Here is a 27,254-nt window from a genome sequence, read left to right as displayed (position 1 = left end):
GATGAGTTTGCAGAGATGACATTCACTGTTTTGGGGTAGTCCCTCAGCTGCTGCAAATCAACTGGGTTTCACAGAGCTACACTGTTGTATGCCAGCTGAGAAGACTGACCTCCACATTTAATTAATCAGATCAGCAACTCAGGTGCTGTTAGACTGCTGCAGGATACCTTCAATCCCATGTGGATATATTACTGGACTGTCTGATCATGCTTGGTGAAGTATGTTTAGTATAAAATGAAAGAGAAAGTGTGATAAAGAAACTTGAGAAATTAATTTGACAGCGTAAGGATGTCTTTGTTTATCTTGGTTCAGGACTTGATTATGCAAATACCAAGTCAAGGCAAGGCACAGTCTTCAACAGTTTATCCCTAAGTAACCACTGCTCTCTGATGAATAGATGTCCTTGTTCTGAGTGCTGAGATTTAGACATTCCAGTAGATTTTTCAGATGACTGAATGCTTCAGTTAATGTTCTATGTTCTTTGCATGTGTCACAATTTTAAGACTCAAAAAGTCTTGGGACAAGAACAGTTCAAATTTATAGTGGTTTCTGAGATAGAACTGAATATTTTAAAAATCAAAACCTGCACTGTTCCAATGAATTTAAGGTATTTTGCAAGAGAGGAATGTGATTTGTCTTGATTCTCTGTCTCCTTTCCAATAAAACCCATGTGAAAAAGAGGTAAATATTGAATGCTATTTGTTAACTATAGCAAACTACTTTTGGGGTTATTATATTTCTTAAATGTGTTAAAACTTCAGGGGGCTATATCAATTACCTTTACAAGCCTTTAAAATATAATGAAACTGCACAGAGCGTGTTGAAACTCCTGTAGAGATGTTATAAAAATTCTTTCTTTCTGTTGCAGAGTAGCAAAATAAGGTTAAATTACACTTTTCAGGGATTAAGTTAATTGCTAAATGTTTTACTGGAATGTACAGGATTACCGTTACAAATCTACTTAATTTACCCTTTGATCACATTAGAATTTAAGTGAGAAAAGTGCAATTCCAGATCATAGTAACAAAAGCAGAGAATAGAACAGTTAGTTTTAGTGTGCTCTTTAATTCTTTAATCACCCAATTTATTTGCTGGCACAGAAGTTCAAAGGCCAAAACGCCAATCTTTTTCTAATACCGTAAGGCCCTGATTTTACATGCAATGATACATATGCTTAACTTTGAAAGCATGAACAATCCCAAGGGCTTCCATATTTTCCACGACTTCTGAAATTTTCCAAGAAACAAAGTATTTTTAACAAAAATGATTAATGTTAAGCTTTCCCTGACTACTTTTGTCATTTTGATATCACCATATCTCATAAAGGGTAAAACCTAATAACATCCTGCAATATAATAGTCTGATACACAGTACAGTGTGGTAGCTGCCATTAATGACTGTAAATCTAAAATAAATGACTATAATAGAAAATTATGGATTATGCTTTATCATATCATATCGTATCTTTTTTCACCTTGAGGACAGTCACACTCTGGAACACATTGCCCAAAGAGATTATCTAATCTCCATCCCTGGAAGTTTTCAAGAGCCAGCTGAATAAAGCTGACTCTCTTAAACAGGAGGTTGGTCTAGAAATGTCTTGAGATCTCTTACAACCTGGATTATCCTATGACTCTGTATTATAATTCATTATGTGACACACCATGAAGTAAAAAAAAGAAAATGAAAACACACTTTCAGAAATGTCTGAATTCTGAAACAACATTCCAAAATGTATTCCATGTTTTCTAAATGTTTCAATCACAGTGATATTAATATTTTGAATTGAAAAATAATTTTAATTAAAATTTTTCAAGAAACTCTGCTTCTGACACTATCAATTTTTCTCTAGAAATAGCCTACGGGACCTGAACTTTGGTTCACCACTGACCTCAACAGGGAGACATGATTTTACATTCCATGTTTTTCAGGGCATAAAAGGACATTTTTTTTCTAGTAATGAACACTGTATCCCTGACAGACTAAAAACTGTAACTAAAACGTGGACTGCTACAAAAAAGTTAAAATCTTTGTGATTCTAGGAAGAATGCCAACATCAATTTTAAAGGTATAAATTAAAACTCAGAATACACAGTTGGATGAAAATAATTTTCTCTCCTTTGTATCTGAAAATAGTTGGAAATAAATCCTTTTCTTGGCTACATAATATAAACTAATGCCACTGTATATGATTTTAAATTAAACATTCTTCTGAAGACAGTCTTAGGAGATTAATTAATCTTGATGAAGTCAAGAACTTATTTAGGAAAAAACTTCTTAAACACCAGCACCAATAATGGAAACGGGTGTTTCTTGTTCACCATTTTGGATGTTATTTATTATTATTTTTGAAGTGTCTGCATTTTTAGCTCTATGCTGTCATTGCAATTCTTATGAACAAACAGTAGAAAAAGACACTTAAGATGGTTAATAGCAGCATGAATTAAGAAACTAGTTTTCCTCTTATTCTGAGACAGCAATTGCCTCAAGAGCATTAGAATCAAAGAGGGAAGTTCCCCAAGACACGTACAGCAAGCTTAGTTCCAAGCCTTAATTCTTTAAGCAATTTTGAATACTTCTGATATATTTTTCAAAACTTTTATAAGGCAGTTAGGTTGGAATTCTACACAGGTGGCTGCTAAAAGCAAAATACAATAAGACAAGAGAAACTAAATGACTTTAAGTGAGGTGGGGTTGTGGTGGGTTGACCCTGGCTGGGTGCCAGGTGCCCACCAAAGCCGCTCTATCACTCCCCCTTCTTAGCTGGACAGGGGGGAGAAAATATAACAAAAGGCTCGTGGGTCAAGATAAGGACAGTTTAATAAAGTGAAAGCAAAGGTCGCGCACGAAAGCAAAGGAAAAAAAATGATATTATTCTCCACTTCCCATCAGCAGGCGATGTCTGGCCACTTCCTGGGAAGCAGGGCTTCAGTACGCGTGGTGGTTGCTCCGGAAGACAAAAATGCCTTCCCTTCCGCCTCCCTTTACTTAGCTTTTATATCTGAGCTGACGTCATATGGTATGGAATATCTGTTTGGTTAGTTTAGGTCAGCTGTCCTGGTTACGTCCCCTCCCAAGATCTTGCCCTGCCCCAACCTGCCATTGAGGGAGGGGGCAAAAATGTTGGGGAGACAGCCTTGATGCTGTGCCAGCGCTGCTCAGCAGTAGCCAAAACACTGGTGTGTTATCAACACCTCTCTAGCTACTAATGCAGAGCACAGTTCTATGAGGGCTGCTATGGGGACTATTAACTCCATCTCAGCCAGACCCAATACAGGGGTGAAAAGCAGGGTAAGAGCAACAGGAACAAGATCCCATTGGCTAGTTACTGGAAAAGGAACTCATTATAAATCTGCCATATGAAGTAATGTCATAGGTATCAACTATCATTGTATTCATATTTGCTGTAAATATGATAATTTAATGGCTTTTCACACAGCCATTATTAATTGAAGATTTTACTACCTCTAACACAGTTTTTTAATCAAATCCAACATTTATTAATGCACAAAAACTAATGTAATATTCTTACTGAAAAATGAGAGACAGCAACTTCATAACCTATCAATGCTGCCTACTGCTACTAGAGCTGGCATACACAGCATGGAGGCTCATCCTCAGCTCTAGGCTTCTCCTGAACCTCTCCCTCTAGACAAGATGATATAGACGTATGAACATGTTTATGCATGCTGTGTTGTGAGGCACTGGAGCATTGACAACAAATGTGACAAACGATTTTCCTTTCAGATCTGAACTGGGACAGGTTTGGAGTATGTGTCTGCTATATGATCAGGGGCCATACTGCCCGACAGCACACACCCACTGGGCCTATCTACGTAAGTCAACCTGAACAAGAAAAGGTCAGACTTTTGACTCATGCTACCAACTTTCTTGACCAGTGCTCTCCAGGAGCACAACCTGACTGTCTGGCATTCAGAGCATGCAAGAGTACATTCAGTGTAACACAGGAATAGTTTTTACACAGCCAAAAAAATGAAAGCATAAAAGTTGTTTCATCTTACCATTTCACCCCTTGTGCCCTTTTCACCTCTTGGTCCCTGTAAGAAAGAGCAGCTGTTAATCCAGTATGCTTTCTAGCTGCCTAGGACTGAAATAAGCAGATTAATATCCATGAGAGTTATACTGCTCACATGAAAAGCCCAGTATCATCTGTGGAACTCTGGGGCTTTAATTTTCCTGTACTATTAGAAAACTAAACTAGTTGAAAACATCTTGTAATTCCTATATGTGAAAAGCTGTTGTTTTCTTCAGATTGTAAATATGTTTTTTTTCAGTAATTTTAACTGTCAGGGTTCTCCCTGTCAATCAGCCGTATTCTCTATAGCTTGATCCACTGTAATATATCAGTGCTTCACCATCTTAAGAGTAGAGAACAAAACTCTCGTCACTGAAGAAATCCGTTGGTGACATATCTGTTTTTATTACCCCATTAGTTCTCCTCTCACAGTCAGATTAGACACTGTTTTTCTGTCTTCATGGCATTTTTGGCTAGTTTTGCACTTAAACTGTGTTTCCAAAGATGGTAACAATCTTACAGCTCTTCTCTGGAAGAATTTTGCATTTTGATAGCAGCATTTCATAACACATAGAAGTAATCTTCAACTGTAATGCTTTCTTAGTGATAATGGCAAACTATTACATTCAATATGAAGTCTATTAAAAGCCTTCATACAAGTATATGCAACTGTAAATTTTTCCTCCTGAGTGGGATTGAAAAGAATGCAGAAGACAAAGTACTGTCTTTTTCCCAACAAGTGGAAAGAATAGTCCAATTATAGAAGGAAAATTTCCCTTCTCCCTTCTTTTTCACTTGTAAATATTTGTATTTATTGCTTTTATTGTATATTCCTGTTATTTTTATGACTATTATTTCAATTTTTAGACAGCCTCATTCACTCCAAGTCTTGTTGAACAGAGGAACTTGGGTGGTACAAAGAGCTTCTAAAACTACCTTATATGGCTGGGTAGTCTGCAGACATGAGCCAGAGGGTGCCCTTGCGGAACACTGCTCTGTCTCTGGCACAGGGAGTGCGACAAGGAATGGAAACAGGGATAAGTGCAGAGCTCCCCCACTGCAGGGAATCTAGGGTGCACTGAAGGTTGTCAGAAAGGTCAAGGAGATGTTCAAGTTGTAACGGGGACCTGACCAGCACCTGGAACACCCCGACAAGGGCTTGTGGGCACTCTCAGCATGTCTAGAGGGCTACTCCGAACAGTTCAGCCCAATCAACACATAAAAAATAAACTCCATTGAAACCAAGTGTGGATACTAAGTATGTCTTAGACCTATGGCTGAGAAAGAATATCCAGGTGGTAGTTACTATGTGCTATTTTACACCTTGACTTGCCCACTACCCCTGTAGGCACGCTGTCTGTATACTGTACTTAGAAGGCCATTGCAATGACTTTTGTGTCATTTTTTTCTTGTTTGTATTACAGGTGCTGGAGTCACATACGTTAGCTTACCAGCATGGTATAACACGGTCCTGTTAGGTGCTATTTGCAAACAGAAAAATGAGAAGGTTGCTAGTTGCAAAACAGATTATTAAAAATAAGGGTAGGTGAAATAACCAAATTATGCAAAAGAGACGGAAACTTACAGGCCTGCCAGTTGGGCCTGTTATGCCTTCTTGACCAACAGGGCCAATATATCCCTGTAAACAAGCAAAGAATTTATTAGTCCACTATGTTTTCAAAATGAAGAAAAATCCTCATGACTTGTCCTAGTTTGAAGTTGCTCAGGACACAGCCCTGGCAAATATCCAAAAGATCATGGTGATATTCTGAATATTGAGTACACATTGCTACAAAAATCAGCAAGGTAATTATTTTAATAATTAGTAATAGTTTTGCTTGGAAAGCTCACACACATTCTTTTATGTGAAAGTTGATGCACTAAAACCAGTGGGAACTTAAGTACTCTGATTACCAAAGACCACATATTTTTTGACCTACAATCAACTATATCTTGGAGCTATATTACTGCCCACAAGTCCTCTTGTGTGGCTGCCGGTAAGTGCTGCTGAAATGTTACTTTCCTGTTCCATTTCACCTAGAGCAAACTGCTCATTTCCAGTGTTTATCTTGTATAGGAAAGTTTAGAAAAAGAAAGTAGTTATAAGAACAGGCCCCTAAAGCTGCTGCTCTGCATCTGGTTAACTGAACTGATACAGTTCTGTGATGGCAATGGCAGCAGTGAGAGAACATTTTGTAGTAAGGCCTTCCATGCTGCAACCTTTCCCTCTTTATCACTTGATGCTGTAAACTGGATGCACACTCCCCAATATTACAAAATGCTGAAGATGCTTCCACATTTTTGGTGAGTTGCAAAGTAGAATGTCATGAAGAAGGTGTCATGATGAATGAGCTAATGCAGGTTAGTAACCTTATAAATAAAAATAAAATATTTATTAAAAAAAAGACTACCTATTAATCAATAATGCCTGAGCACCACTTTGTCTTACTGCAGGCAAAGTTTGACCATTTTTTCTTTTGCTGTAGGACAGGGTTATACAATCTGCATTGTTGCCAGTAAGAAGAAAATGTTCAACCCCAATAGACAAAGATATGACAGTGATAAGGCTACTTGTGTAGATTAGATTATACTAGGAGAGCCATACTTTGTCAGCAGAGCTTGGTTTTTTCTTTCAAGATTAACAGCCCAGCTCTGCTTGTGTATCTGTACACATGCTGCAACCAGAGCAGTGTTGCAGTACAAGGGAAGGGCTTCTACTGGAGTCATAGTCTCAGAGAGAAAAGTTTGGTTAGAGGGTTCTGGCCTTGTTAATAAGAAAAAAGATGATTTCCTAAATTAAAAACATGTGCCACTTGCAAGTCATCCTGACAATGCCCTTCATGGAGTGAAACACTTACAACTTGGCCTGTTGGACCTTTGGGGCCCAGAATTCCAACCAAGCCAATGTCCCCTGCAGGACCCTGAAAATGCAAAGGAACAGTTTAATCAGACATGGACATTAGCTATCCACTTGCTTCAATCTCTTGTAATCAGTGAAAGTAATATAATTTCTAAGAGCAGTAACAGTGTGTCGTGGTTTAACCCCAGCCAGCAACTAAGCACCACGCAGCCGCTCACTCACTCCCCCCCCACCCAGTGGGATGGGGGAGAAAATGGGGAAAAAGAAGCAAAACCCACGGGTTGAGATAAGAACAGTTTAATAGAACAGAAAAGAAGAAACGAATAATGATAATGATAACACTAATAAAATGACAACAGCAATAATGAAAGGATTGGAATGTACAAATGATGCGCGGTGCAATTGCTCACCACCCGCCGACCGGCACCCAGCTAGTCCCCGAGCGGCAATTCCCCGCCCCCACTTCCCAGTTCCTATACTAGATGGGACGTCCCATGGTATGGAATACCCTGTTGGCCAGTTTGGGTCAGCTGCCCTGGCTGTGTCCTGTGCCAACTTCTTGTGCCCCTCCAGCTTTCTCGCTGGCTGGGCATGAGAAGCTGAAAAATCCTTGACATTAGTCTAAACACTACTAGCAGCAACTGAAAACATCAGTGTTATCAACATTCTTCACATACTGAACTCAAAACATAGCACCATACCAGCTACTAGGAAGACAGTTTAACTCTATCCCAGCTGAAACTAGGACACAGTGAAAATACCAAGTGCACTGACCCAGAATGTTTGTCCTTGGACATGGAGTACCCAGTTCTGCCTACAATGTTCCAACAGTTCAGATAGATTTTGAACAACTTATTGTTAAAGCTGATTAATTGTATGCTTTCCTAATGTTCTCACTCTGTAAATGGCTTAAGAGCTAACAGAAAAGAATGAGCACATACTTTTGGACCCGGGAATCCTTGAAACCCCATTAAACCTTGATCTCCATCTTCTCCCTGTAATAGGAGCAGGCATCCTTACTATTATTTCATGTTGGTAACTCTTGGACTACTTGTTTTGCATCAACAGCTGTGATTACATACAGTCTGTCCTTTCAGCCCAGTGTCTCCTGCTGGTCCTTGATCACCTTGTGATCCTGGAAGGCCTCTTCTGCCTCGCTTTCCTGGATGACCCAGAAGCCCTTTCTCACCCTGTCAATAGGAAGATAATATATCCTTTATTACAATTAAGACAGTTATAAATGTAAAGATAGGTTTCCTTGCAGAAGTGTGGAATGTGCTTTCTCTCTAAGAAATAGACCTACTCCATTCACTTTATTTCCATCAGGAATGCTTTCAATAATTATACATTCACTAAAATGCAAACGTGACTTGACTGTTCCTTGACTTGGAAACATGCAAAAACCATACATGTTGGATCATTTCCAGTATGGTATCTCCCAGTGCAAGCAAAATTCACAAAACAAAACACAGAACAGCCAGGTTAGAAGTAAATTTAAAAAGTAATCCTCTGAGCAAGGCATAGTATAGTTGTGGAACTCCTTGCTGTTAGACTAAAAGTTTACATCGATTCAAATGGAAACTAGACAATTCATGCAAGAGAAATCCTCTGAGGACAATGAGATACATAGAAACCATGTCTAGCTCAGGAGGTTACTGAACTGCAATTAAGGCTGTGAATATACACCTTTCATGCTTCCTTTGCGCTTACGCTCTTTCCTCCGTATTATCTTTCTGCTCTAACAGACTTTTGGCCTCAGTACGTCGACTCTTAATGTTTATTTTGCACTATGTGTAACAGCTTCCCATCACCTCATCTATTCCCTGACTTTTTCAGATTGCAAGCACTTCCGAGCAGGAACTACCTCCTACGGCTCATTGTCGAGAGAAAGGAGTCTCCAGACTGGGAGCACTGGCAATAAACACTACAAATAGCGAATACAGTTTATACTAAAATATTTTCACAAAAAGGTAACAAAGGCAGTATTTCTGCCCCCAAGTTTTCACATTTTAAAAAACTGCTTACCAATAGAATCTCAGAGCACTGCAAATCATGATTTTAGATGAAAAATCCTATTCTAAATGGAGAAAATTATCTGTAATGTTTCCATTCTTTGCTTCTTTTACCACTGAAATGAGTCTAATTAATATGAGGATATGCTGATGTCAGGTACCTGGAACTGCCTGGAGACCAGAGCACTCTCAGATTTCTTTCTTTCTGACAGGGTTGAACAAGAACAATTTAAGTCCTCTGATAAATGGATATCCCAGACATGCTTGTTAGCCCCCAAACTTGGGATTTAGGCTTGAAATGACAGTACTTCTCTGCTAATAGATTGCTTAGATGTTCAAATCATCCAAACTGTTCTAGTAGTCACAGGAGTTTAAAAAGAAAAGTCAGGAAACATTTGGCCCTAAAGCTTTGAGTGAATAAATACGAAGTGTTTTGAATGGCTTCTGGAGTTGGGAATAGCATCCAGATGGATGGGACCTCTGTTTTCAAATTACAGTTTATAGAAATGAGGTCAGCACAACTTGCAGTCTTACCCTTCAAATAAGTTTTGATGTCAATTACTCATATGATTAACAGTAGCACAGTGGTTCCACAATCACTGGATGCAGTATGAAGACTAAGCAATATCAGTAATACTGTACTTAAACAAGATCTCATGTGTGTACCTTTAGTCCGGGTGCTCCCATGGGCCCTGGCATGCCTGGCAATCCCTTGGGACCTCGAGCTCCAGGATAACCTGCCAGACCTGGCAAGCCTGAGTTTCCTTTATTACCCTTAAGAAATTGAAAATAATTGATTACAAGCAGAATAGCCCAACTTGTTTTTTCATTGTATGCTAAAACAGGCACATAACATAAAATCAGTCAAAGCCACTTAATGCTTTCTGTGTATGTGGACACACATTGACAGTACATCAAAATATATGGAAAGACAATGATCAGCAGTATCATCTGGATTTCTGCTAATATTCCAAAAGCAAAACGCCATCATACTTAGCAACAAAGCTACATACACTTTAACTGTGGGGTGGATTGACGTTTCTAAGGAGTCAAGTTATTATAGTTTAACAAGTCACTGACTGTCAGCAAAGCAAATGCTAACCATGCCACAGCCCATTGCAGTTGTTCAGTTCAGTGCTCGTCTTAAACCTTGTTCTGTCCTACCCTAAACATATCCTGATGTCATTTGTATGGGATCACCTACCTAGACCTTCTGAGAACATTCAAGAGAATCAATTGCCTCTTTGGGCTTATGCAAGGCATCTTCCCTATTAGCACCCTCCTAAAGAGGAACAGTTGCCCAGTTGGATCACCAGCTTAGGTACCAGTGATCTAGATATAGTAAGTAATCTTCTGTCCACAGTAATTGTGCATTCAAGTATATATGGAAGCACTCATGGGTATACCAGTGACTGCTTTTACCTCCCACAGGGAATTATACAGAATAGTTTATATGATACCTAAAATTTTTCCCAGACCTGAAAATTTGCATGTTCAGATTAATAGCCTTTAGCGCTGATCCCTATTTAATTCTTTTCTAACTCTGTTTTGAAATATGCAGGAAGAGAGCACTAATCTCTGTTAATTATAGAAGATGACTCCTTAAGATGGTTGTTGGATGAGTGTTGTGTGATGTCTGAGCCTATCATAAGGAGCTCCTTCCGATGAAAACAAGATGCTGAATTCATTCACGACAGGTGGGCTGCAAATATGCTTGAGATTCACAGTATTCATTTTTTCAGGAAGAAGGAACTCCACATCAAGAAACAAAATGAGACTACCTTCCCACAGAAGCATGCAAAATTCAACATGCTTATTTATAAATGTCAGACATTGATAATACTAGAATGATTGTGTACACTCTTGTCAGGATTCACATACAATAACTACCGCATGAAGAAAGATCAGAACATTTGTTATGAAAACATACGAGAACATCAGACTATAAACAAAAGCAACTATTTTTAACGGAAAAAACTGTTACTGAGTACATGGAGTTAAGCCAATTTTGACATGTTAAAAAATACAAAATGGAAATCTGCTACCATCCAAATGAATGTTTCTGCGATGTCATTTAGTAGAAATATATACATACATATAGATATTTATCTTCCTTCTTATTTCATATGACATTCGGTTAAGCATTCATAGAAATAAAAGGGTTATATGAAACAGGATTTTTATATTAAATGTGATTTTCAGGGCTTTTGAATATAGTACTGTGGTTCATAGCCTGATGGACTGATAAACTTACATAGCAAAAGTTCTGTTCTTTTTATCCATTGTGGCAAAAATCATTTACAAGCCTCTCCTTATTACAAATTATAATGCTACTATATATTGTTAATATGGAGTAATGGAGTCTTTTTTAATATGAAGGATGACATTTTGAGTGGAAAGGCAAAAATGTAAGAATTCTTTGGGGTAATACTCCTAAATCCAGCTCCAAATAATTTTAAGTACTTGGAAGAGGTTCAGTAGGACATTACCTGAAACTGAAGAGGCTCGAATAAGGTGCATCTGCCCCCTACGGGTAGCTTGTTTAATTTCCTCTTTGTTCAACCAGATAGGAAATTTATACTTGTAACAGCGCCTCATTCGGCACCTTGGTTAATTCCTAACACCAAGGCATCCTTCGGCATCCTTTTATAACAATTACTGGTCCATCTAACTAGAACTACTGAGAAATACCATACTTGAAATCAAAGTGATCAGACTTTCAACAGTGAGAACAACCATAAGAATTTTCTCCCTCTTCTCTGGAGTGAATAGGCAAAGAGCTTTGTCACTGCTCCCAGAATCAGCAGGTCACCACCCTTGGCCCACAGCAAAGAACAGACAGACAAAAAACCTGTTTCCAAGAATGCTTCCAGGTACCTCAGACACCTAATACTCTTTTTCAGTGGTTTTGGGCAAAGCTTTAGAATCGCTTAGGTTGAGAGACATAGGTTACAGTTCAAAGACAATAAGGGAAACATGGGATTATCTCAGAGTCTGAGAGGAAACAGCCTCAGTTGGAGTCTATGGCTTGTTTTCAGGAACAGAACTGTGAAGCCTCTCCAATTAAGAAAGCATTTTCACTTAGTTGTAGTTACTACTAACATATGCTAATGAAATAGTTCTTCTCACAGTACACTTATGCTAACTTTAGATCCCGGCCAGAATATCAGGAGCGAAAGAGAAAGAAAACAAAAGAATTGGTCTAATTTTCAAGATGCTCAAGGAACTGAGAATGGTTCCTTCTGTTTAAATACCCTACCCTTAGAAAATTTGTAATACAAAATGACATAAAGAGAGGCAATGTGGAAAGCAACTTACCTTGGGGCCAGGCTTCCCTGACAGCCCAGGCTTGCCAGGGTTCCCAGGAATGCCTTCTGGTCCAGGGTACCCAACTGCTCCTTTCTGCCCCGCTGGGCCTGGTTTTCCCTTGAAACAAATTCATATCAAATATAGCACCATCGGCTCTCTTCATCTTCACCATCAGAGAACTAGATTTCAGTCACAGTATTTCCTAAACCCTACATAATAACAGACCCAGTGACAGAAATGAATACTTGTAGAGGGAGCTCTGAGTTGGGATGTTTGGTTTAAAATGCTGTTGGCTTAACCTTAGACTTCTTGTGTTGTGGGATCTGAGCAACTTCAGCTGAAACCATGGGGCTGACCCCTCTGTGTGCCAGGCCTGGAAGATGGTTGAGAGTGTTGATTTTTAAACTGAAGCAAGGAAACCTGATAAAGTCATCTATTTATCCCTGTAAAAAGCCCAACTGTATACCTTTTCAGCTTTCCTTTTACTAGATACTCTGTACTGTACATTTGCAAATATACGCTGTTCAAATTTGAACATATCAAAAATACATACAAACTTCTAATAAGGCAAGTTTCTGCTAACTGTTGCTATACTTGCACAAAAAAGCCTCATGTCACATCCACCAGAGGAACGGTGATTTTTTCTTCACAATTATTTCCCTTTAGACTGAAATACACTATCTTAAGGGGCTTGGAGTTCTGCAATTATCTCTGTATGAATGCATTTCTCAGAAATTTAAAATATGCTAACTACAACACATCTTGTTTGAAAAAGCGTGGTTAACAACAGCCATATAGAATATAAGAAGCATGCCATCTTAATCTTATTTCTAACTTCTGGTTGCTGAAGTATCTTGCACTTGGGATGTGCTTTGAAACTTCCTCAAGTTCTAGTCTACTGTCTTCTCCTCACTTCGCCATATGTCTTGCCTTTTCCTCTTTTCCTTTGTCTGCTGAGTGTACACTCTCTGCAGTCCTCCAGAGGAAAGAGCCAAGTATTTACAGAAGACACACAGTTCCTTGTCATCAAAAGGCCCTTGCACTTTGCCCAGCAGGTACAAGCTCTGTGAAGTAGCTGCATTTCTCTGGTTACTGACAATGTTTTGATGTGAGGTAGTAAAAGTTATTTACAATATGGGCTTGTGTGGTACTATTTATTAGGGGACCAAAATAGCCTTGATGCATTTTGTTCTTGGTTATGTTTACAGAACACCTACTGCTTCCTGCTCTGTCTTCTCCCTCAGGGAGAAAGGGATGCAAGTTAGCTTCTCTACAGTAACTCAAGAAAGAACATTAAAAATTTCAGCTCAGGGCAAGTGAGAGAAAGAAGTAAACCTCAAGGGATCTGCCAGCCATATCCATCATGAACGTATGGATCCATGCTTCTGCTGGCTGCAGCTGTTCAAAGAACTGATGGGAGCCAGGAGTGAACAGCAGTACAGCTCTGTGCAATATAATGTGATAGCACATGGACTATAAGCCACAGGCAAAAATGATCTAATTAAGTAACTTTACAAGCAGGAAGCACCTTGTTGTTATATTAGCTGCACTTCACTTCCATATGCTGAATAACTGAGCATAATTCAGTATAATTTAACATAGCTTCAAAAATTATTCTTATTTTCACAGGGGTTCTTCTATACTTCCTGGATAGTAAGAAGGTTCTTTAGAGTGAACCTAAGACTTTCTGGTACCACTGGCATGACTCTATTTTGGTTTTATTAGTTATTATTTTCTGTGTTTTATAACCTGAAGATAGACTGTAGAATTTTGTTACTTACAGAAATTCCAGGTTTGCCTGCCTGACCCGTTGCTCCTTTCTTCCCTGTGGGTCCCTAAAAGTTACAAATACTTGTGAACCGACAAATGTCTTAAACGCAGTCCCCTAAGAAGAGCTGAGAATTGTTCCCCTCTAGTACACATGTTCACATTGCCTGGCTTTGGACCACATTATTTTCATTTCAGGAGACAGCAGAAAGTTTTTCAAGTAAAAGTGAATACATTTTTGGTAGAATTGTATATTTTTCCCTTTCCCAAATTGGTATAGTGCAGTTTTCAGAACTTTTTCAACAACAATAGGCATAAGAAGTTTTTCACTATGAATCTGGCAATTTCTCCTCTATTGGCCACACCTCTGTAAGGAAGTACGCTTTTACAGCACTTCCCGTACCTTTTAAAAAGGGAAGTCATGAAAAGTAGACAATGTAGATGCACTGAGTGTATGTGGAAAAGAATACTAGAAAACAATAGTGTCACATACAGGAACATTCTTTTTATCTAAGATGTACAGAACATAAAATTTACTTAAAACCAGACTTTTTTTTGTCTTGACTGATCTAGGAATCTATAGTCTTAGAAAACTGAGTGATAATGATAGCAGGTAACATTCTCATAAGTCATTTAGTGACACAGGAGGCCAAGCACCAAGGAAGAAAAGCTCAGAATGGGTCAAAAGCATCTCAGAGAATTTGTTTATGGGATATTCTTCACAGAATATAAAGATCTATGTCATGAATTTTATCCTACCTCTAAAAGATGCAACCATTTGGACAGCAGGCACAGGAATAACAGTTGTTAGCACAAATTAAATAGAAAAAAGCTTCCAAGATTTTCTGGATTAATTATTTTAAATGCTGTTCTCAAAGCAAAAGTGATGCTAAACTACTATGCTGCAATATTACATAACATGCAATAAAGTGAAAAAGCTAAGCTCATTGTAAAAGTAAATGTTTTATAATTAATGTAAATATGATAAAATCAGCAAAATTTTGTTCTATTCATTAATTTAATGCCTTTTTGTTAAGAAAGGCATAAAAAAAGTCCACCAATGAGAACTGGAATGTGTATATTCAAAGAACTTTATATTGCTTTTATTAAAATTTCTGAATGCATATAAAGTAAACCCAGATGATTCAGCATTGCAGTTTATGGGATTGGCTTTGCAAGGCTTGCTATAGCAGCACCAGTCATGCCACTGGAGTTAAGACTGTATGAATGTTTTCACTATTAACATTTTTGCGTAAACCTTTAGGCTTTTATGGGTTGGCTCCAGGTTGGATATTGGTTCCATATTTGCAAATGGTAGTTTTAATCTGAGGGGCATTTGCAACACAAAGAAAACATTTTCCAAGGGAAAGACAAAGGAATGACAGATTTTATCCTGTGCTGTGAGTAGTTTGTCAAAGGCAGTGTATCTAAGTGCATGGCTAGAGTACATGCTGACAACGTCTTCACATCATGTTTCCTTTCTGTTGCTAAATGTCCTAATTTCCTAATCTACTACAGATTCTTGTATTTACCTAGAAAATTTTGAAACTCTAATGGAGTTGCACTATGGAACCCCTCAGATAAAATATCTCATTTAAGTTGCAATGGCAACTGGTATTGTAAGAAATCCTTTACCGTAAATCTTTTTAAATCTCAAAAGCCAATGAAATTCACCCCATGGGAGAACATAAAATACTTTTGGCAATTTTCAACACACCACCAAGATGAACTATTATTTCTAAAGCAAAAGATGTAGTCTTTGATCTTTTTCATTACTTGCTCTGTCATTATTCCTCTACCATTCTGTACCAAATTCCTTAATTTCCAGGTCTCTGAAAATTCGGTGCAGTGCAGTACCAGAAGGCTAATTTACAGATCAGAGCAGTAAAATCCTGGGTGTCTTCCAGAGCTAGTTTGCCACAAGGAACTCCATTTAGGGGTGTAATTGAATATTATTCAAATGTTTCCAAAACAGCCTCTCATAATGCTTTATATTACTCCAAAGTAAAACCACTTACCTATCAAATAACACATATTTACTATCCCAGATCATTATGCAATTTTCCATTCTATATTTTTATTGTCCCTGCAGGTATGAAAAAGAAACCCAAACACTGAGTTTTAGCCTTATATAACCGTTTTCCAGTGATAGTCAGTGAACAGTAAAAACATACGAACTCCAAATAAGTGCAGTTTTGCTTTACATTTTTCTACTTACTTCTGAACCTCTTTCTCCTTTTGGTCCTTGCTCTCCCAATTCACCTGGCTCTCCCTTTGGAAAGAGCATATATTAAATAAATAAAAAGAATCGTTTGAATGCAGAAGAAAACACATTTTCAACAGCCAATAGAGAAATCTCACTTGTTTGAAACACTTACTGGAGGCCCCTGCTGTCCAATAGGTCCTCTAAGCCCTGGAAGACCTATATGACCCTGGGAAGCAGAAAATATAACATTGCAATACAAGTAACTCAGGATGGCATGTTCAGTGAGCTATAGATTTTCTTGTAAAGCCCATCTTGGGAGGTATTGGGTGGTCCCAGTTTCACTGATGTGACCTAAATAAAGCATGCTCAGCTCTCCTGAGATCAGACCTTAGGGAGCTTTTCTTTAAATTCTCTACTCCAAACTGCAAGTGGGAATTACATATTGTTGAAACATTTCTGCACTTCTGTAAGCATAGATCGTATTCAGTTCATTGATTTATTACTATGTCTATCTCTATTATCTGTGTAACTTAAACAGGTTATTTCGTGTCAAGGACTGTCTCTTTTGTATTTCAGCAAACAAACTGCATCAGTGATTAGCATGAGTTACCATAAAACTTCTACATGCTGAAAGACTGAATTCAATTCACAAGTAATTATTAGGATTAAGTTTACAACGAAATAGTGCTTAAATTTCAGAGAAAAATGTTAATTCATTCAGTATTCCAGAATCACAGAATTGTTTAGCAAGAGATATTACCTTATAGCCCTCATCACCAGGTTCTCCTCTATCTCCACGTTCACCACTAGGACCCTAGAGAGAAAAACAAAGAGCAAAATATAACAGCTGAACTGAAATAATGCTGCAGTGAAGTACAAAAAGAAAGCTGGGATTTCTCTCAAAACAGACTAACCGACGAGACGGAACTGAGGATTACAAACATTAAAGTTGGCTTGTCTAAAGGAACAAACACAATTTTTTCCTAAATAAAATGCATTGCAGTCAGACAGGAGCCACTGTCTAAAATTTTTTGTAACTGAAGACTGCAAGCTAGAAGATAGATCTTACATGGACATAAATAAAACAGGAGTATTGACCTCAGTAGAACTTCTCCAGGTTTATACCTGTATATGTATGATATCTGAATTAAAAATCTCCATGAATAAATGAAGAGACTTTGTTTTCAAGACATGTGAGGAAAACTCGCTTATGGTTTCTGTAAGACAAAATCGGGTTGTTCTCTGAAATGACTTGCTGTACTCAGAATCTGCTTTAAGTGCGTCCTAATAAAAAGGCAATTTCAATCCCTGAGCATGCTTCACACATATGAGAACTGCACAGAAGCAGAGGGAATAACATGATTTTTGTGAGTCATGTGGTTCTTCCTGCTGTATTCATACACCTCAGTAGCTCTACTTTAGGGAAAGGCCCTTACTCCAGTCCCACAAGAAATGGGATTTTTCCCCAGAATTTTAACTCTCATTGCAGCAAATGGACCAAATCTCGGTCAAAGGAAAAATGATGGGATAGAAAGTCATGCCCATAGAAAGTAAGAATGGCCAAGACTTTCCAAAAGACACCCAATCATTAGATGAAATAGTAAGGGACTGCTTTTTTCCCAGCTGTCTTAAGTAAAGGCACATAATGAAAAATTGGCCAGGCATCACTAACTGCAATGTGTCTTTACAGTTCACAAATTAATAGATTAACCACTTCTAGTGCGTATCCACCAACAGATACTATTATGCAACTGCTTGTATACTCTCCAAGGTTTCAGCAGCCTCACAGCATGTTTGCTAGAGGGAATCCACAAGGTGGAAGGGCCCTGCTTGCAACATTTGAGCAGTCAGCATTATAGAGCCAGTTCGGCTACAACAGAATTGGCTGAAGTCTCTTCTCTCATGCATTACCATAATTAAGAACCTAGTCCAGACTCTGTCTTCAGTTACATCAGGGTCTTATAGTCTTGCCTTTTGAGGAGGTGAGGTATAAATATTAAGGTTAATCTGAAGAGAAGTAGACTGTACAAGTATTACTTCTGGCACAATGAAAGCCTGAACATGAAATACTTCTAATAAGATTTTGAGATGACTTTTTTTTTGGACATGTTTGTAATTGCTGCAGAGAGATATCCCACGATATCAAATCTCCATGACTATGAATTCAGTAAAAAACGGTTACAAAACGCAGCGCTCTCTAAATCAGCTAAATTAGTTTTGTAGTGATAATGAAATAAGTCAAAACATATTTCCGGTTAGTAAAGCAATTAGGTATAATTCAGGATAAACAGAGAGGGTAAAATTCTGTTCCAAAATGTGCTGATCTAAACACAGACTAATGGCATTAGCGTTACTGAACACAGGGCACATACTCTTAAGCAGGAAAGAGCACATGACTGCATTTTTCAGAGAGGGATTACTGATTAAAGGACCACCATTCTACATTTTTGTACAAGGGGGTACTGACTCCTGAGACAGTGATATAAAGTTTCAGAAAGAACCTGCATTGTCTCCTGTCTTGAGAGGCATTAATATAACTTTTTTGAGAAAGAAAGACCTACTGGTTCACCTATGGGCCCAGGTGGTCCAAGGACCGTATTGTCTTCACCTGGGTAACCCTAAAACGAAGATAAATATTAAAAGATATTAACTTAGAAATTCAACCTCGTCTACAACGCACACATCTTCAAATGCTAATAAACACCCAGAGAGCATACTGTATAGATGCTAAAAGTGAATATAATGCTTATGGTTTTAATACAGTGGAAATGGTAACTCAATTTTAACATGCACCTAAACATCTTTGAGACAAAAAAGCTATTTGCATTATTCTCAAAGGCTGCTGTAAAAAGAAAAGTATCTGAATGATGTCCATGTAATCATTTTTTTATTTAATGAAAAAAAAGGATAAACAGGATATTTGACAAGAGGAAAAAAGAAAGTTTCTTCCACTGTTTTGAGAAATATACCTAATATAGACAAACAAGTGTACAGAAGACTCCAATATTCAGCCTGAACTCCATTAAATTTTAAATATGAAACAACTGCCCTCCAAACTAATAGACAAAAAGTTATCTGTTCCAGATGATATTTACCAATATTTAATGCAAAGAAGCTCACATTTTAAATACGATGAAGACTTTCCTCAGTGCTTTTTCATTAGTGACCAAGCAAGCTAGACACCTAGTCCCCAACAATTTAGTTTTCAGTTATTGTTTCTGAAAATTATATCAGAACCTATTTATAACATCAACCACTAATTGCCTATTATTAGTATTCATTGAAAAACTGGCCCTAATGTTAGACTGTATTTCTCTGTCAGGTGCAACTCCAAACTGATCTTCATGAAGGGAATCCCTCTACCTGGTTGGGGCCACACAGACTTCAGTCAGCATACAAATCTGTTTGCAGGATCTGAGGCTTAAAAGAACAACAATGAATTTGACACTAAAATAGCAGCACTGAGGCAACATCCTGCCCCTTATATTAAGCACAGACTTTTGTCCATCTTAGCTGGACTTTCAGCAAAACCCGTGGGTGTACTCACAGGCTTAGAGGTCAGTAAATACTTAGCTGGTTCTGCACTGATTATTTCTGTCAGAAGTGCTCACTAAGGGCAGTGGTGCTATCAGATACAATAGAATGTGTTTCTTACAATGGGTATCTTGTGTTTTAAAACCTGAAACATTTCAACTGTATAATTCAGAACTCTGCCTCTGAATGATCTGTCTTCCCAGTTTTGCATTTCTTTTCATATTCTCTCACAATACTAATAAATACCGCAAACAGTGGCTTTTGCTGCATGCTGTGGAAAACAGTGAACATGCAGTAACATTTCCTCCCCTTATAATTACTCAAACTGTAAGACATTATAATCCATCTTTATACCTTTTCTCCTTTGGGTCCTGGGGGCCCTGGGGGCCCTGGAGGACCCTGGTGACCCTAAAGAAACAAACAAACCAAAAATTACTTCCAAAGCAAATAATTAAAGAAATAATTAATTCCAAACTTTCTTTTAGCTGCTTATTACTATTCTTTTTTTGCTGCTCACTAATAATGCTAAATAGTGATGTGGCATAGAATTAATGGGCCCAGGCAGAAAATGTGTTGTGTGCAGGAAAAGCTCTGTGCACAGTGGGAAACCAAAGGTTCTGGAAGGGCTTGATGCAGGTGAGGGGAGCAGGGCTGGTTCTTGCTTCAGGGTTAGGGCCACTGATGGAAGTTTCTATTCAGAAAAAGACATGGCAGTCTGATCTAAGAGCAGGACTCCATCTATCTATGATAGTGATTATAATTATTTTTCAGTGAAAACCACAATATCTTTATGTCCTTCAACTAACCTCATTCAATCAGTTTCTGTTACTGCAATGGAAACTGCCTGGCCAGACAGTAAGCAGAGGTGGTGGTGTTTGCTGAACACACTTTATAATGAATAGCTGTAGTAGTTTTATAGGAACTGTATTCACAAGGGGTGAGATACATTGGACAAACAAGGGTTTCAAATCTGTGGTAAAAACACAACTGCTAGTGAACTCACAAAAACCAGCCATCATTGCTTAAGGCTAATACTTCTGAGTAGGTAATCACGTGTCTTATAAACATATGTGAGTATCTGACACTCCTAAAGATATTTGTGTATTCTAGATACAGATACCCATGATATTTGAAATTATTTAGAGTACCACAGACTTACTCAGGGATGTGCGCGTACATGAATTTGGTAAAAAACTCACCCCATAGCCTGTAATTCCTGGCTCTCCTTCAGGTCCCATTCCTCCTAGGTGTCCCTGTTAAATGCAATAATCAGTGATAGAAACATGAACTCCCTTGTAAAATGTTACAACAATGCCTACTTTATAAAGTGATCACTTCGAAAAATCTTCAAATATTGAGATTTGAGAACCACACACAACTTCCTTGTTAGGTCCAACTTCATTTGGTAAAGAACACTGGGCTTTTCCCTGTTCTGTGGAAAAAACAGTCAACATTTTCAGTCCTAACTGTACAATCCCTGTGCATAATTAAGATCAAAAGGATCTGAGCTTTCAGAGGTGTGGAGGAACTCTGTTTATAAATGTGAAGTATGCCAAGAGAAGCTGAGGGTGGTCCTCACCTTAAGAAATTGAGTCCTTTCTTGAAAATATTGGCCATTAGACAGTTACTTTACCTTGGTACTTCATGTGTTCAGGGACACAGTGCTGCATTCAGTGGCCACAGGATTGGGCCCTGGAGCAGTGAGATGGGCAAGTTGCCTCACTAGTGCAGAGGCTGCACGTGTCTGTGCATCTGTCATACAGTGTGGAGCAAGCTTGGGGAGCTTGTGATGAAAGGAGCTCAAAATTAATGGAAATACACTTAATTCAGTTAACTTTGGATCAGGTTCCCATTCAATAAGAGTAGCAGTCCTCATCTGAAATGCTTTGTTTCAGCCATGGCTAAGGCTTATTTTATATAATAGCAAACTCCATGGTTTCTGTTCTTGGAACTGGAAAGGTTTAAGAAACAGCCACAGCAGTGAGGTTATATGTGGACTGTGGGGCATGAGTATTCCATGGCATGCCCTGCCATCCTGCTCCTCTGATTGTCAGATCATGAGATGACTGCTTCCAGCTCCATGGTTTGGGTTTCTGTCTGGAAAGGTGCACAGGTCTCATTCTGATGCTGAAAGACCAGGGCATGCATCAGGATATACATGCTGGGAAGGACATTGCCTGCATCTCCAGCTACCTCAAAAAAATATTTATACGTGCTACAGCTGTGACTTGCCTCTTCCCATGGAGAAACACGATTCTGCTAAACCAGAAGTACATGAGCTCTTAAATAAGCATGTTTTCTACGAACCAAGGGACCTCGAGTTCCTCTTGCACCTTTGGGACCAATTTCTCCAGGTTGGCCAGAGTCACCAGCAGGTCCGATTTCTCCAGGAGGGCCAAGCTGCCCCTTTTCCCCCTGTTGGTGTTATTGTATTAAAAATAGTAAGAGATTGATACTAAGTTTCAAAATGCAGTTTATTCTTAACCAAAGTATATAACAGCATTATTTAATAGTATTACATTTACATATGTAATTTACTGTAGTTCTTAGAATGTCTGAACACAGAACTCTGCAGTGAAAAAAACCCTCTGCTAAAGCCTTTCTATTATTTGTTTTGTTTTAGCCAAAGCTTAACATTTTTTGATAGCAGTGGGAACAATTCTGAGTTGCAAAGTTGCATCCTGATACAAATTTAAATTTCCTAAGGTCCTGAACGTTATTGATTGCAGAATGATGACAATTCTAATTACTATGGCTAGCAAGAAAAAAAGTTGGCTTGAAGCATGACATAAAACAGGGACAGACTTGGTTCAATGGAATTATTTTGTAATGTAAATTCAAGTTTCAGATAAAAGAAAGGGAATTGGGAAAGATGAAAAATACTACCTTCTTTCCTAAACGGCCCCTCTGACCTGGATTTCCTGGTGTTCCTTCGGGGCCCTGTACATTTATTAGAGAGAGAAAAAGAAATGATTGGGAAAGGCCTGGAAACATGTTTAAACTGTGCTCCAAATTGGATAACTAAGCAGGCTTTTGTAATGCAGAGAGGTGGGAGGAAAAATCTCATTAACTGTGGCTGTGAGCAAGTTAGTAGGACTGTTTCAAGTTACAGCAGAAACAAGTGGGCAAGCATCAGGGATCGCTTATCGAACTAGTGAAAATGCACTGAAAATAGGGGGGAAAAAACCAATAAATCTTGTCCATGCAGAAAATAATACTTTAGGAATAAAACTGGTTCAAGACAACCACTGGATTTAGAGAAATACAATACACAACCAGAGGAAAACTAAGAAAACCTTGGGGCTGTCAAGTGTGAAGAGCAGGGCCCTGACACAACTTGGTGTAGAGCAGAGACCTAACTCAGTAAGTGCTGGTGCCTACCACTGCCCGCCTCTTGGTGACTGTGTAATTGGGTGTGCTGCCTGTAGATGAAGGGTGCTATGGAGCTACAGCCCCACTGCCCTCTAGGTCACTTCAAAAACTGACCCTCCCAAAGGGCTGGATGTGTCCACTGCTCACTGGTTTCAATTTACCCCAAAGCACTGTGAGTTAGAGGAGGTAATTTAGCTTCAGTTTTGGATAAAGGGAGATATATTTGGGGTTTTTTGAGTCATTGTAGTGATAAGCCAGGGTAAACATAGTTTAAACTGATTTGTGAAGCTTATTTGTTGCTTTTTAGCTTTTGTTTAAGGAAAATGTAATATTGCCCTCACCCCCAATAAAACCCTCAGACAATTCATTATAGGAAACCAATTTCCGTGTTTAGACCAGGATGGTATGATCTGTCCGCAACCCTAGAAGGAGGTCAAACCAAAACCATGATGTGAACACTCACCAGGGAGGATGAGTGGGGAGGGAGGCAGCTCTGCAGCCACCCTTGGAATGTGTGGAACAGAAATGTGAAAAATCCCCTGCTAACCACATCCTCCCAAACATCAAACTGCCAGACCTGCCTGTCTCACTGAGGCACAGCAGCACTGCTGATGTTGTTTATCGTATACAAGTATAATTACATACAATGTAGATATGCCAGGGCTGAGCTGTTTTATGACAATTTCAATGTATGAAACACAAGCTTCTCCAGAATTGCCACCCCAAAACAGAAAAAAATAGTCAGGGTGACATCATTGTATCAGAAACAAAAATTGTTCTGTAGCACACTATGTGTGCTAACAACTAAAAGAGCATTTTTTTCCTTCACTAAGAGAGTAATTCACTGTGAAGAATCCAGGACTAAAGACAGCAGATTGTAACACTGATGCTTAGAGGACAGAGGGGACAGCGCTCACAGCCGTTGACAGCTGGCCCTCCAACTAATGTTTACTCAGACTTCATCAGCACATAAGAGCTACAGAGAAGGCAGCCAGAGGGCTATGAATGAGAACGTGATGATTTTTGGTAAGGGAATTTAATCTGAAGTCTGACTTGAGGCTACATACTTGCTTTGGAAACTGTGCTCCAAAATATTAGTTCACATTAAGAAATTGCATAAAACTTCAGCAAAGTAGATTTTATAGATGGATTTCAGCTGCTAGGAGTGATGCCAGAACAGATACGCGAACTGATCTAACAATGTTGAAGATGGATCCTAAAGTTAATTTGCAATTTGACCTGTGTATGTTTGCTGCCATTTCTCTCCATCTGCAATCTCTGTTTCAGTTGTCTATGGCAACTGGTGCTCTCATGATATGTTTATTTAATTCCTTTCACAGAGGCACCAAAATTCAGTTAGTTAAAGAATAAATGTCTTTTAAGAACAAATGAAATAATGAAATTCCTTCTTTCTTCTCTCTCATTTTTTACAGTATATGCCTCATTACAGGGTGATTGACAAGGTAAGAAGAGAAGGTCCACCAAAGAAATGACATCACACCACAGCTCAGAATCATGATCTGAAGTAGTGCCACCTGGCATGATAGACCCTCATTTCTGGAAGTCAGTTCCAGCACAGGAGGGACAGCATCCATAACATTGTCTTTACAACACCTTGTGTAGAAAGACCACTGTTAGGAAAGGCAGGCCGTCCAACTGGCCAGGAATCAACAGCAGGAATAATCTGGATTATCTGATATCTATCTTGTGATGCTGGTTTTAAGTTACTTTTGACCTGCCTTATATTCCTTACCAGAGAAGGTGCTATAATCCACACCAACACTTTAAGGAATCCTGTGCTGTTGGTGTCTGTGCTGCAATAATTTTGTAACTAAAGAAACCTTAATGTTCAGGATATCACTTTTTCTAGAAATGTTATTTTTAGACATTCTTTTTGTTGATAAGGTTTATTAAAAGGAATGACAGCTAAGCATGTATGTGGTGAGAACATTAGCACAGAATCTTAAATTGGACCCAAATCTTGCATGCTCTAAGGTCTAATGCTTCATCATTTACAAGCTGCTCAAAATGGCAGTTCTTTGCCCCAAGGAACTTTTAATCTGAACTAAAAACTAGATAGACCTAAGGCAGTAAACAAAGCCATGAGTATGGAAAGTGATACAAAACAACAAAAGATCTTACAGCACAATTTATGGTAGTACATGCATCTTGCCAATTTCTTGGGTGTTTTTAAACTTTAAAGAATGATCTAACACCTTGAGATTGCTCACAGTCTCCAAATGAAGGTGAGGATAGAGACTAATGACAGAAGGTTGTCTGGAGAGGAAAGATCTGAAGTGAGAGGCTCCAGGTTGTGTGGTATATGCATCTGGATGACAAGTGGTGAGGAATCACTATCTGCTAAGAGGTGCCAGATTCAAGATAGGAAAAACATTTCTCTCCTCTCTCTACCAACCCTGAAAAGCTGAACCACATAGAAAAGGAAGGCAAACTAATTTAAAGATGGTCATCTCTAATTGCAATAGAAAATCAGAAAATAAAAAATAAAAACAGCAAGCAAAATTAAAAAAGAAAATAATTGCAAAAAGCAAATGAACAAAAAGTCTACTTAAACCTGAAAACACTTACAGGAATGCCCATTATGCCAGGTTCACCAGGGGGTCCAGCAATTCCTGGTAACCCCATCTCTCCTTTTTCACCACCTTCTCCAAGAAGTCCCTGGTCTCCAGGGTCTCCCTAAAACAAAGCAAAAAATAAAGCTTAGTCAAGCTGCTGCTACAGAATTACTTATTCTTGAGAAAAGTGAATTCTGAATCTTCAAGTCTGACAAAAAGCACACTAAAACTGACGGAAATCTTACCAGTCAAATTCAGATCAGGCTCCAAGTTACGGTAAAGCCCTTTCTATCTCATTCATACACTCCTACAGCCAGATTTTGCCTCATCCATCGCCAACTACCTGAGGGTATCCTCTGTGACACCCCCTATCCTGGCACCTGCCACAGTCCCTGGCAGAGCATTGATCCAATGCAGGGAATGGAGCAGCCCTGGGCTCGCGCTCTCCAGCATGATAGTCACCACAGAAATAAACTGTCCTCAGCTCTCCACCTTGCATTTCTCTATCAAGCCATTCAACTTTGCAGCCCTTGCAGACTAGGTATGTGCCTAAAAGGCACAGGAAAGCCTATAATATACAGGCCTTCTTACATCGAAACTAACTGGGCTCTGTTGACCTGATGAAATAGGAGAAAAAAAACAGAGATTTGGGTCCTTAAGCTAGTATGACTGTTTTACATCTGCTACAAAAACTGAATGTACCTTTGGGCCGTCTTTTCCTTGAACACCATCTTCACCTGGAGGTCCCGGTTCACCCTTATAGAAGGGAACAGTTGAAAACAAAGTTATTGCCTAAACTTCTCAACATAGCAGTATTGCCTTGGAAGAACTCAGGCTAGTTTTACACACGCTTATTATCTTTTGGACAACTTTTATGTTGCTGTTATAGTTTGTCTTAATTTTTCACTGATTCACAGTGACAGAGTCACAGCCCTATGAATCTCAAACACAGGAAAACATAAAAGATGATCAACTTTAGAAAAATAAGGCAATACTATGTCCATATAACACTGGAGATTTGGACAGTGGCACTGAGATTGTTTGTTTTCAGAGTATAGAACATGTAATTACAGTAACCTCAAAAATATACTTATTCTATCCTGAAACTTTCATGTTTATGTGGATAACTACCATACTGGTATGTTTAGTGACTCAGTTTAGGGCCATGAAAAACTCTGCATTTACCAACAGTATTGGCACCATGGCATTTTAGAATATTTGCCTTTCTTAGGTAAAGGCAGTGGTAACTTGCAACTTTTGATGCAGGTAGTAAAAAAGCAGATATGAGCTGCCCTATACTAATAACATAGTATTTCAGACATAGTGGTATGGAAGTCCAGAGCACCCACTGTGGACCAGTACCAGGAATTACTCTTCTCCAAGTACAGACAGAATTGTGGAATGCACCCCGCTGGAGATTTTGGGCAGGAGCAAAAGATGACAGCAATAGAACAAGAGAGCTCAATGGTATGACTTAAGTCTGAAAGCATATAGTTTATGCTCTTTTAAAAGTGTCCTGGATAAAATCTGTTTCTAGCACTTTACAAGGTTTTTTCAGCCTTCAAAGGTAGGCAACTCTTTG

General features: G+C 38.7%; 1 protein-coding gene across 2 annotated transcripts in view; it reads right to left on the bottom strand.

The window, feature by feature from the left end:
* The window catches only part of COL24A1 (collagen type XXIV alpha 1 chain), a 152,035-nt gene that overhangs the window by 9,298 nt on the left and 115,483 nt on the right, over positions 1–27,254 (bottom strand). For both annotated transcript variants that reach the window (XM_030033175.2, XM_030033176.2), the window contains 18 exons: positions 26,375–26,428; positions 25,686–25,793; positions 22,611–22,664; positions 22,032–22,139; positions 20,924–20,977; positions 20,079–20,132; positions 18,752–18,808; positions 16,951–17,004; positions 16,363–16,416; positions 16,203–16,256; positions 13,999–14,052; positions 12,227–12,334; positions 9,575–9,682; positions 7,979–8,086; positions 7,838–7,891; positions 6,895–6,957; positions 5,622–5,675; positions 4,023–4,058 (listed from right to left, as the gene is read on the bottom strand). In XM_030033175.2, coding sequence (XP_029889035.1) covers positions 4,023–4,058; positions 5,622–5,675; positions 6,895–6,957; positions 7,838–7,891; positions 7,979–8,086; positions 9,575–9,682; positions 12,227–12,334; positions 13,999–14,052; positions 16,203–16,256; positions 16,363–16,416; positions 16,951–17,004; positions 18,752–18,808; positions 20,079–20,132; positions 20,924–20,977; positions 22,032–22,139; positions 22,611–22,664; positions 25,686–25,793; positions 26,375–26,428 — 1,236 coding nt within the window. The remainder of the gene's footprint in view (positions 1–4,022; positions 4,059–5,621; positions 5,676–6,894; positions 6,958–7,837; positions 7,892–7,978; positions 8,087–9,574; positions 9,683–12,226; positions 12,335–13,998; positions 14,053–16,202; positions 16,257–16,362; positions 16,417–16,950; positions 17,005–18,751; positions 18,809–20,078; positions 20,133–20,923; positions 20,978–22,031; positions 22,140–22,610; positions 22,665–25,685; positions 25,794–26,374; positions 26,429–27,254) is intronic.

Source organism: Aquila chrysaetos, chromosome 12 (assembly GCF_900496995.4).
Source record: "Aquila chrysaetos chrysaetos chromosome 12, bAquChr1.4, whole genome shotgun sequence".
Lineage (NCBI taxonomy): Eukaryota > Metazoa > Chordata > Aves > Accipitriformes > Accipitridae > Aquila > Aquila chrysaetos.
The sequence above is the reverse complement of the archived record's forward strand: the minus strand, read 5'-3'. Positions and strand labels throughout refer to the sequence as shown.